At 34.2% G+C, this 12859-nt stretch overlaps 1 protein-coding gene across 1 annotated transcript in view; it reads right to left on the minus strand.

Moving 5' to 3' along the window:
• Positions 1-8627: 8627 nt before the first annotated feature.
• PPDPFL (pancreatic progenitor cell differentiation and proliferation factor like) overlaps positions 8628-12859 on the minus strand; it is a 44794-nt gene continuing 40562 nt past the window's right edge. Inside the window, 1 exon segment of the mRNA XM_036232727.1 lies at positions 8628-8775. Within this exon segment, the coding sequence (XP_036088620.1) occupies positions 8628-8775 (148 nt within the window).

Consider the following 12859-nt stretch of genomic DNA (forward strand, 5'->3'; position numbering starts at 1 on the left):
AAAGCTGTTAATGTGCACGTAATAAAAAATAATTTTCCGTCACCTTGAGAGTTGACTTTTTGATCCCTTCCATCTAAAAATGCAATTTTTGGTGTGTGTTAAGCATTCAGTTGGGTAGTCTCATAATTCCTGGTAGCAGTATCCAGTTGGACTGAAGCACAAGAATACCTGGAGTTTGTGACTGGGCAGCTATAACCTTTTGTCTGACCAGGAGAGGAGAATTTGTCATGAGAAGTCCCAGTACAAAAGGAGCACTTGTTGTCTTATTTTTTTATTGCCTTAGACTAACTTGGGGAATGACCTTTTGGGGTTGATGAGGGCTTCACTTTTTGTATTCTCCATAAAAAGCCTTTTGCTTCTCTGGTTAGTTTATAAAAGATTTATTGGTTTGCAATGTTATTAAAATCTATTACCAAACAGATGATGAATTCTTTGAAAAGAAAAAGCTTCTAAATTGAAAACTTTTTTTAAAAGTTCACATTGTAAACAGGTATTTTATTGGTGCCTATAAAAGGACCAAATTTTTAAAGGCTGGCATAAAGAAATACAATGACTAACCTTACAAAGACCCAAGTTGGGAAGGCTTATTAAATTTGCTATCTCCGTTTCCTTTCATGGGAATAAAAACAATGTTAATTAATGAGAGAATGGTGATGGCTGAAGGAAAAATCAAGAGATAATTTCCAACAAGGTAGAAATTGAAAATATGTATTAAAATATAAGATAAAAATATTGATAGGGATGAATCAAAGAGGAAACAGGAATGGAAGAGTCATAGAACTCATGTCAGCAGGGTAGAAACCTTTAGATAGTTAATAGGATTATAAAAGTTGTAATATTTAAGCAAATATTGCATAAAGAAGTTGTCTTTTTCACCCAAATGTTTTATGGGAATGGATATTATATCTGGCTGGTGATCGGCCGGAGGAGACGAAAATGAGGGTGAGATTGAGCCAAAGCGAAGTATAAAACAGGCTTTATTAGGTTCTGTGGGCAAGGTTCGCTGGTCCAGCAAAGGGGCCAGGGAAGTCGCGCGTGCCTGGGGTATAGGCACGGTTTTTAAAGGTTTTGGCCCAGGATGTCGGTGGGGTTACAGGGTAGGGACTTTTCTGTTTGGCTGATCTTGCTGCCCGGGAAGTCTCTGCTGTAACTTTGGTCGTGAGCCGTCAGCCATCTTAGGTACTGAGCCACATTCCCGCTGGTATAATGGCGCCCATGAGCAGCCGAACAGCTGAAGAACACTGCTACCTGATATTGTAAAACCAGACCAGTAGATTACGTCCAGTGGAAGATATAGAGAGAAATTTAAAAGTGAATGGAATTAAGAAAAAGTTTTAGTACAATTGGTATATTTGAAAAGGCATTTATGAACTGTTTGTGTCTTTTTTTATCTGATTGTATTATGGTGATGGAAAATTTATCTGATTGGGGAACATTTCCACTTCCTGTTATTGCAAAACATAAGGTATGTAAATCTCTTCAAACAATGTCAAATAGACAAGTTAAATGGGAACCAAGAAGGTTTTCTGAGCCCACATAACAGGGGATGATAGAAGCAGATTTTTTTTTTTAAATGTAACTTGAATATTTTTCTGTGCTTATATTTCTCTAGGATCTAAGAGCCATTCCTTTAAGTGAAAGTGATTCTTGAAAACTAGGTAAATAAAAAACCCTAGGTGTTATCGTCACAAAAATTAGTAACTCCATTTGTGCATATGATTTCTTTTTGTGATCTCTGTGCTTGCTTGTTTGCATATTTTATGTATAATATAGTATTTTCTACCTCTTGATGGTATCAATTTAAAAAACTGTTTAATTAGCATATAAGAATTAAGCACTTATATAAATTAACTTGAAATGTTTTTCAAAATATTTGTCATTAAATCTGTTTTCAGTTTGGTTTGATTAAATGGGCATGTCTTTAGAGTTATCATTATTAAATATAATAATTTTATTTTACTTGGGTTTATAAAACTAAGTTTGTTATTTATCTCTGCCACAAAATCCATCAGTAGAAAAATTGCTGGCAATAATAATTGGCTTTTATGTCTCGTGAAGTTTACATGGATAATCTAAACATAATTTTTAAGATCTAATAAATTAAATATATGTAAGTGGAATAAAAGGTATTTAAGTGAAACGTTTTACCAATGAATATGTGGCTTTTATTACACTTAAAATTATTTATCCAAATCTTTTGGTAACTTGAAACTTTAAAAAGTTTTGTTGAATTAAATGATTAGTTAAGTTAAATTATTGAATATTTAGATCTTTTTTGAATTAGATACAATTATTAAATATTAGTTACTAAACATAAGTTTACCTACTTTTGGTTTTTTATTAAAGAGAAACTAAGAGATACATTTGAATCTGCTTATAAAAATGCCTTGTCATTTTTTGAGAAAGCATATATTTCTTAAAAAATTATTAAATATACTTGCCAGAAAAATAAACTGTTTCTAGAAGTTATAAAATATATTCATAAATTTTTCAAAGTACAGAATGCTAATTGCTTACTTTTAGTTTTCAGTAAAAATTAAGGTTTCTAAGGTTTAAGAATTCTATGTAAAATATGTGTTTTCAGTAAATAAAAAGGTATAAAGTATAAAAATGCATTCTTGTGGGAATTACTATGAAAGTTGTAGAAGATTTATGAAATGGAATCTTGAGAAAAAGAATTTTATGTGTAGTCAAACTGAATAAAATTGGAATTAACTTTAGTAAGTAAATTTTAATATCAAAAGTACGCTAATGCAGATTTAGAGTGTGTGGTTCTTTTTCTCTTTGTTATAAGGACAAAGTTTTCCCATACCATGGGTATGATTGTAATTAGATTATAAGAAAAAAAAAAGATTTTACGTTTTATTAAAATCATTTCCTGTGCTCTATATCATCAGGTCTTAAACTGCTTAAGTAAACAAGTATTCTTAATATTAAAAGAGTTACATTTTGCTTATAACTATTTAGCTTTCTGTATTTGCCTGTGAAGTCTTTGTCATCATGATTAAATATATAACTAAGTATTGTGTTAAAATAAAATGACCTATAATTTTATTGGACTAAGTGTACTAAAACTTTTAAAATGTTGGCAAACTTTTCCCTGAATCTTCAAATCTGAAAATTAACTTTGAGATTCTTCAGAAGAATCCCTGAAACATTTCCAAGAAAATGTTTCTCTCTTTATAAAAGGGATAAATTTAACTAGTTAAGCCTATCTGCTACACTAAAAATCACATGAGAAGCATCATCAGATGACATGATAATTATATTGCATTGTCATGCATATTTTATTATTAAAATGAATCATCTAGATATTATGTAAAATCTTTAAGAGTCTGCAATGTCCTCATGTGTTTTCTATTTGCAATTCTAGTTGTAATATTAAAATGTTGTTGTGGTGTAATCAAATCTAAGACCCATGGAGCCAATTGAGAAGACTCTCTACCATGCGGGGTTAGAGGAGATCAGCACCACACTTCCAAAGGAGGTAGCTTATAAAGCCTAAAACCACATTAAACAAGCAAGCAGGTTTACAGAAGCAGAAGTTGGCCTTTGCATATCTTTGCACAGGATATCTCCTAGCACTACACCCTGGTTAAACATTAAACAAGCAAGCAGATTATAGAAGCAGAAGTTGGCCATTTGAAAATTTTCCACCCTTAATATTGTGTTATGGAGGAAAGCAAATTTCCTTGTCAGTTGCACTGTGATCAGATTGTTGTGGGATTTTCTAATGGAGAGATGGGACACTGAGGCTATAAGCAGGGAATGGTGTTTATTCAAGCCGGCACTGGCTCAGCAGATTCTTATCCAAAGGCTGAGCCCTGATTGTAAGGATTGTAAAATGTCCTGGGCAGTTTTAGACCATCTTGTACTTCTGCATTCATAACAGCTACAGATATCTCGTATAAGGAAGGAGAACATAAGGAGAACATTAATTGGCTGCCAAACTATAAGGAAACCGGCTCAATAGTTTGAGCAGGTTTTCGAACTGCTGCATTAGCCAGAGAGTCCTGGGAAGGGGGTGTGCAGTCAAGAACTAATTCATTCAAGCAGGAATAGTCAAGCGAGGTCAGGCTGCCACAAAATCTTTAATCATGTCATTTTAAGTCTTTTGTCATTTACAGACAGTTATTGTTGTGCTCTGATGCTTTTGCAAATTTGTTTCATCTTCAGAAAGTTCCACGGAGAGCAAGCTGACACTTTTAAACATCGGTTCTGATTAACTTTCAAATCATACTTATAAACTGGATGAAGATTTGTAAGACTTTAAAGAAAAACTTAAATCACAAAACTGCTAAGAAAAGATCAAGATGAAAAAGAATTAATTACATGGGACTGAATAAACTGATCAGGATGATTATACTTTTTATTACTTTTTGTTTGAAATATTGCTGATTTCTTAGATCTTTTGTTTTACAAATATAAACTTGTTTCTCTTAAACTACCTATAACTTAGAGCAATTTGTAAATTATACACCTGTAAGTAGAATTGAAACATTTATTTATTTTTCTCTAGTCCTTCTAGAATTGGGAAACTCTTAGTTAGTATTTTTGTTTTCATGTTAATACTGTTGGTTGCATAAAATCAATAAGAATCTGATGCAAGTCAGGGTAAATTTCTCTAAGTGACAGGGAGACCAACCCTGCACCGAGAGAAGAGGATTCTTTGGCAAAGTGGCAAAAGAATTCAACACACATGCCAAAATTAGAGTCAAAAGGAAAGTGTATTAGAAAATGAGTAACACTCCACAGAGTGCTGTCTCCTCTCAGAAGCAGAGAGTGAGAGGGACCGTGAGAGAAACTGTGAGAATCGGAGTAAAGGTACTGAAACTGACCCTGAGTGTTTAGGGAATTCAGTTTATATGTCATTCTTTAGTTCCAACATCCTTTGATATAGACATACAGTAAGAAAGGGGAAGAGCATGCAGCATGAAAAGGTAAAAATCTGTAGCATGAAAAGGTAAGCATATATAGAGTGAAAGGCCTGCTGGCAGTTCCCAGCCTTTAATTCATAGGTTCACCATGATTTTAGCCATAGGGAATGACTCTTGGTTCCTGTTTTCCCTTCACGGGTGTGGAGAATGAGCTGTTAGCAATCCCAGTAGAAATTTTCCTTTGTTCTGCAGGTGTCCTACTGGCCTGGCTGCAGGGCTGATCAGCACGTTGCAATCTCTAAATGTGGCTTGAATAACATTTTTAGTTCTCTTGCCTCCTCCCTACATTAAATCCATTCTCCTTATAATAGGATGCACTAGTTATATTACCAAAGCTTAAACTGGAATGTCATGTTTGAGAGACATGCATAAACTCATATATGACCAGATGGCCTTAAAAAACTAGATTGACAATGAAAGCTAATAAAATGCTCCTTGAGAAAATAGCGTGGTGCCTTGCTTACAGGGTTCCCAGCATTCTAACTAGATGAGTGAGGAAGGTTACTTCCCAGCATGTGTAAGAACCTCAGGATATTTGGGAAACCTCAAGAAAAGAGGAATTTACCCAAATCTACAGGTATTGCAGGTGAAGTCTGATTGGAAGGATGTGGCTTGGCCTCTTAGTCTTGAGAGGTTACCATAGGTTTAATTGGAAGATTTCTTATGAAATATTTCAGCAAAGCAAATTTTAAAAACATACAATTGATCACTATTCTTGTATTTTTACAAATAATAGGTAAAATTTATTAAAACTAAGTTTGTTTGCAAACAAATTAGTCTTAATTTGGCTATCTGTGGAAAAAATAAAAAAGGGCGATTTTAGAGAGAAAAAGTGTTCCAGCAGAAACTGTAATACACATGTACGGACATTAAATTCTAGTCCTATTAACTTTTTTAAGGTTTTTGTTTTTATCTTTGTTAAGGGTAGAAATTTGCAAAGTGAGCCGACTAGCTAAGTCAGTTACAGAGAAGAAATATCTTTAGATACCAGAAGTTGTCCTACTTGCTTGGGTGTGGTTTTAGAAAATGTATTGTATAGGATATAAAGACGGCCAGTGTTTGCTTCTGTAATCAGCTCACCTATTAACCAGAGTGTGGTACGAGACAATGTATTTGTATTGTGTTAATGGTCAATTTCTACTCCTGTAACCTGCTTACTTGTTTGAGGTAGTTTTAGGCTTTATGAGCTGCCTCTCTTGAGAATGTAAGGGTGAAGACTTCCCAGTAAATCAGAAACAAAGAGATGACTCCTCTAGACACCAAAGCCCCAGGAAGAAGTGCAACATTTCAGGATTAAGATAACAAGACTGCCTATCAGGCTAGGTGTGATTTAGTAGTTCCCCAGATACATTTATCTTTGTAAAAGACATTAACGGCTAACATCTGTACTCTGTAATTTCTTTACCCCCTTTGTTCTAAGAAGTAGTCCAAAGTTTTATAAAACTGCCTCAAACAAAGACCCGGGGCTGATCTCCTTTAACCCTGTGTGGTAGAGAGTCAGTTGCAGGCCAGCTAAAAAAAGCTCATAATTAACCTCAATTGGCTCCGTGGGTCTTAGATTTGAGCGTACCACAACATCTTTAAACTGGATCGAATCTTAAATTCTAGTTTCCTCAAACATCTGGTTGCAACTTTCCAAATTAATATTTCCAATTTCTTTAAACACTTTGACTTTTTCCTGAAGCCCTTCAAACTACAGCTAGACAATTGGACATAAACTGCAGAGAAATCACCACAACATGCTCAGATAATCTCTATGACTGGTGTTAAGCAAGCCACTTAAAAAAAAATTGTCCGATATCATCAGAGACATTTCAAATCACAAAAATTGCTTTGAGCCTGATATCTAGAAATCGTTTCTACTGGCAGTCCTCTCTGATTAGAAATTAGTTTATATTTTTCCTTAATCATTAAATTTTGTTTTTCTTTTGTTTCCATAGAAGCACCTGTTGTTAAATACCTAATTGCTTGCTTACACAAGCTTAACTTTGGGAGCCCGTCTGCTTTACTACCTTCTGTAATGAGACATGTTTCAGGTTTAACTGAACCAACTTATTCTCAGGTCTGAAGAATTGATTCAATGAAATATGGAGCAATCTCCCAACTTAGCTTCTGGAATGTGAAACTTCTTATTCAAACTTCTATTCAAAGGTGAGACTAAGAGAGACCAGAAGTTTTGCCACCTCGAAACATGCCGTTAGGGATATTGATTTTAAGCTCATTATTTTTAAAGAAACAAAAGACTCAGAAAGAAACTGAGCCCCACCCCTTTTACCTGCTTAAAAGAACTCAGAAAAATCTGTTTCAGGAAGGCAGACTTAGCATACTTAGTATATGAATTAACTGTGGCAGACAGAAGGAAAGTGAACAAAACTTGTGTGTTGGACTCCCCTCTGTGTCCCATTGTTTTTTGTGACCCTGCAAAAGTTTGTTTTACCACATGTTTGCCTTTTCTCATTGTCTACTTTGCCTTTGGAACCTAAGGCCCCTAATTTCTTCTCCTTTGTCCAGAGCAGCATGTAAACCTCAGCTGCCTAATGTGTCCTAGAGTCTCATATTTTTATGGAAACTTCATTATATACATATGTAATAAATTTGCCATTTCTCATTTTGGTCATTATCTTAGATGCCATGGCAGGTCTCAACAAGTCTCTATAGAGGAACCAAGATAATCTAGTCAATAACATTTTTGGATGGTTGCCAGCAGAGATAAGTTTGTTATTTAGAAAAATATTAATAATTTGACTTTATCTCTTTTTGGTAGTTATATGGTGTTGTGCCTGTTGCTTCTCCCAATTACATAAATCTATACAGCAAACTCCAGTTAACATTATGCTTGCTCAACAAATTGAACTACCCACCTATACCTTTCCATAAGAAGTTACTCTTCAAAGAAATTAAAGATCCTTCTCAGTGGTTGACTGATGACTCTCTCTCTCTCACCCTTTTGTTGTCTATAATTGGTCTAAAACATCTCATCATATGATGCAATCCCTGGACTTCCCTCCTCTGTGAGGCATTATCTCCTAGAAATAACCCTTTGTAGCAAGGTAGAATGCCCTGAACATATAGGCCATGTGAGCATAATTAAAATCATGCAGACATTAATCAGGGGTGTTTCTACAAAAGATTTCACTGAAAAGGTTTATAGTAGGCTGAAAAATGAGAAAAAGAGATGAATAATTAAACAGTTAATAACTATGGGCCAGTGAACAATAGAATGCTTATAATCCTGACTGTATGTTAGAGCTTAGACTCAACTTCTGGGCAGCTATTAGCCGACCACTAGATACCACCAAATCCTGCATTCAGGACTATTTACTACAGACAATCTAAAGTAGTACATATTGACCTGGTAAAATGGCCTAGATGATAGAGGCTTTGTTCATCTCCTCTTGCAACTGTATCAAGGTTATGATGGAGACACAGAGCAAACAGCAAGCAGAGTCACTTGGGTTCTGGATTAACAAAGTCCTACAACTAGGGAGAGAAATAAGAAATCACCTTGTAATGGTAGGAGGTAGGAGGGGGTGAAGATGTGATGCTGCCTACTCCCGCAGTTGAGTAGGACAGAGGCTACGGCAGCAGCAGCCAGCAGCTGCGTGCATTCCTCTTAAAGGGGCCGTGTTCATGAGCAGATTTCCATGGTGACAGTTCACTTTTTCTGAGCACCAGCACTGGATCAGCTGCTCATGGGGCACCAGGGACATACGGGAAGACATTGAGTTGTTGGAGAACAGCTGGAGGCAAGACTCTCCTGGGCACAAGTGCTGGTGATATCCATTGTTCTTCCGTTGAGCCTTCCTCCTTCCAGTATGCAGATGCAGTGCTGCCATAGCTGAAACGTCATCAAACTGAATAACAGAGGTCATTCTGCACAAAGGATTCCCTGACACTCCATCCCCTTCAATCTGTGGCCCTACCCAAGCCACAACCAGGTGTGTCCTCAGGAGTCCTATGCCTCTTGCTGACCTCAATTTCTAGCAAGGCCTCTTGAGGCAACTATAAGCACAGCATCTGTGGATTGCTTGCTGAATCTAAACAGGTAGCCCAAGAGGGGCACAAGCTGGAGTTAAACTTGGCCTGCAGCTGAACCCATCTCAGGACTGTGCCACTGGATACCTACTACACGAAGCCATGCTAATAAGACTGAGAGACTTAGGAGTTTTGCTTAGTACATAAAAGCAGACACAGAAAGACAGCCAAAATGAGAAGACAAAGAAGCAGAATTCATAGGAAAGAACAGATCAGAGCTCCAGGGAAAATGGAGTGGAATAATCTAACAGATGTAGAGTGCAAAAACTGGTTATAAGAATGCTCCATGAACTTAGTGGAAGAGTAGATGAACTCAGTGAGAACTTTAAAAAAGAAATAAAAAATATAAAAATACAAATGGAAATTATAAAAGAGAACCAGTTAGAAATGAAGAATATATTATTTGAGATGAAGAGTATATTAGAGGGAATCAGCAGAGTGGATGAAGAAGAGGATTGAACAACTGATGTAAAAAATGGAGAAGCCAAGGACACCAAATCAGAATGTCAAGAAAAAAAAGATACAAATATGATAATAACTTAAGGAGATTATGGGACAAAATTAAATATAAGAGCTTCTGGGTCATAGAGGTTCCTGAAGGAGAAGAGGGAGAACTAAAAGTTGAAAATCTATTTGAAGAAATGATGATGGAAAACTTCCCTAACTTGTTGAAGGAAATAGACATACAACCCCAGGAACCTCAGGGAGTCCCAAACAAGATGAATCCAAAGAGGCCTACACCAAGACACATTATAATTAAATGCCAAAGGTTAAATACAAAGAGAGAATATTAAAAGCAGCAAGAGAAAAGCAGTTATTTATCTACTAGGGAGCACCTATAAGACTGGCAGCTGATTTCTCAAAAGAAACTATGCAAGACAGTAGGGCTTGGCACAAAATATCTAAAGTGATGAAAACCCAGGATCTACAAGCAAGAATACTTTATCCAGCAAGGGAAATAAAAGCAAAAATAAATAAATAGGACTTTATCAAACTAAAAAGCTTCTGCACAGCAAAAGAAACCATCAACAAAGGCAAAGAGGGAAACATTGAATGGGAGAACATATTTTCAAACATTTCCGATAAGGGCCAAATAGCCAAAATATATAAAGACCTCATACAAGTCAACAATAAGAAAAATCCGATAAATAAATGGACTGAGGACCTAAACAGACACTTCTATCAAGAAGACATACAAATGACCAACAGACATATGAAAAGATACTCAATTTCACTAGCTATTAGAGATATGCAAATTAAAACCACAATAAGACATCACATCACACCTGTCTCTGTTTATTCTGAGAAACATGATTGCTCCCAGTTTATACCAGACAGTTTTTACTATGTATGTATATATGTCTTTATTTATTACTAAATATTGATCTCAGCTTTGGAAAGCTCATTTAAAACCATATAAAATGTTATTTTTCCAATAATATATAAAGTAAATTAAATATACCAGAGAGCTCAATATTATAAAATATTAACATCTGTTTAGACTAAGATAACTCCTGTATTTGAAACATTTCATTTGAAATCCTTTCTGAAACAATAATGCTCTAATATGCTCTAAATTACTCTACTTTGAATTGCTTTTAGTCATTATCAATCAGATTTTGAAGCAACAACTACAAAAAATTTTAAAATGTCAAGACCACAATCTTTCTTATTTTTAAAGTCATTTTTGTCACATCTGAATTCAGGTTTTTAATGTATTCAATAATCAGCATGTCTGATTTTAGTTTCAAGTATTATGGGAAATTAATAGAATATTAAAATACTCTCATAAACACAAGTACATATATCAAGGTTGAGAACGTTAAAATTTGAACTTCAATTAATTTACATGTTTATGTCAAAGAGGAACGTTGTATCCATAGTTTAGATTAAATAATTGCTCTTAAAATCACTGAAGAATGAATAGCTTCCTTTCAGTCATAAACAATCAATATGTGTACAAAAATAAACATGCTTTTAATTCTTCTATCATTCTCTATTTTCCCCTTTTTCTTCCATCACTTCACACAAAATATTTCATGGTTTTCAGTGTAAAGTTTTGCAATTCTTTTGTAATTTATACTCTCAAGTATTTTTTTTATTGTTGACACTATTATAAATTGAATCATTTTCTTTTCTTAATATTGGATTGCTCATTAAAGTTGTACAAACATACAATTCATTTTTATAAACTAAGTATCCTACACCCTTGATGAACTTGTTTATTGGCTCTAATAGACTTGTGTGTGTGTGTGTGTGTGTCTACCCTAGGATTTTATAGGTACAGGATTATAGCAGCTTCAAATATAGTTTTACTTTTTTCTTTCCAATAAAGGTGACTTAAAATATGTTTTTATAAAGTAATCTGTTTGCTCCGGTCTTGTTTTTGTAGCATTAATATATGCAATATATATTTAAGTCACAGTATCTGTAACATCCAATTATACTACTTATTTATACACCTTATTATCTTAGCAATTCAAGTTATGTGACACATCATAGATATTGAATAAATATCCATTATATGGTTGAATTACAATGTTCCAAAGAAAATTAAAAATTAGAACACTTTGTATTTTGCAGTATATGTTAAATAAATACAAATAACGAATTGACAATTTTGTAATTTTGAAGCTACCCAGCAATATGGAATCAAATAATAAAATTTTCTATTCCACTAGGCTTAATATAAATTTTTTAAACCAGCTCTGGTCTAAAAAATTTAACAATTTACCCATAAAACGAAGGTCTCTTAATTTAAACTTATTTAAAGACAGAGTAATAGCAAATAGGTCTATAAATCCAGGTTGTCATATATAGCATAAGGACACAGCTGTTCAATGCAGTCAGTTTACAGAATGTAGTGTTCAGCTTCACAGAGCAGAAGCTCATGCAGTATATGATGAAGCAGTTTCTCCTGGATCTTTAATTTCCATTGAGAACCAGTGATGCTTCCTGTAATATAGCTAACACTCACCAGGGCAGGGGAAACCACCACATTCCTACTATGTCAGTGATCTTTCACACTCAGCTGAACACATCATTTTAGAGGATTATAATATCTGCTTTAAATTTTATAAAATGTCATCTAGTGACACGTTTCATTTTTTAGTAAGGCTTCTCTTTATGCACTCATTAATTATTTAAAAATAATTGAAGGTTGGAAGAATAAATTGTTATGACATGAGCAAGTCTCAATCGATCACCACAACCATCATAACAGTAATATAGCCAAAGAACACAGTTTAAACATTTTAAAATTTGACTTTTTATCAGAAAGCAGCAAGGTTACAAAAGGAGAATTTCTACAATTTATCAAGGATGGAAAATATGCATGTTTATTTTTAAAGAACATAATATGTATCTATATACTATAGTTTGAATTAAAGCCATTTAAATATCTCGATTCTTGCAAATGTGGCTATTATTTGAATATAAAATACAGTACTCCCCCTTATCTACTCCTTTGCTTTCTAAACTTTCATTTACCTGCTGTCAGCCATGGTCTGAAAATATCATTGTTAATCTCTTATTTTGTTTAATTTATAAGATAAACTTTATCATAGGTATGTAGGTATAGGAAAAAACATAGTATATAAATGTTTTGATATAATCTGTGTTTTTAAACATCTGCTGGGGTGTTTTGAAATGTATCTCCCAAGGTAACGGGAGGACTACTGTATATGTTAAGAAAATAATGTTGCAATTTAGAGCATCAATTCAGGAAATAACTCTTATACTTTAGCTAGAGTATCTAAAATATATCCAATAAAAAGCCAGCCTGCAAAAAGATCCCTATCTACACTCTTACTTTTAAATGGATATAGCTTACTTAAAAACTGGCTGGTTTTAAACAGCCATCATAATCTTTTATTCCAAAAGATGTT

The sequence above is a fragment of the Rousettus aegyptiacus genome, unplaced genomic scaffold, assembly GCF_014176215.1.
Source record: "Rousettus aegyptiacus isolate mRouAeg1 unplaced genomic scaffold, mRouAeg1.p scaffold_m13_p_15, whole genome shotgun sequence".
Classification (NCBI taxonomy): Eukaryota; Metazoa; Chordata; class Mammalia; order Chiroptera; family Pteropodidae; genus Rousettus; species Rousettus aegyptiacus.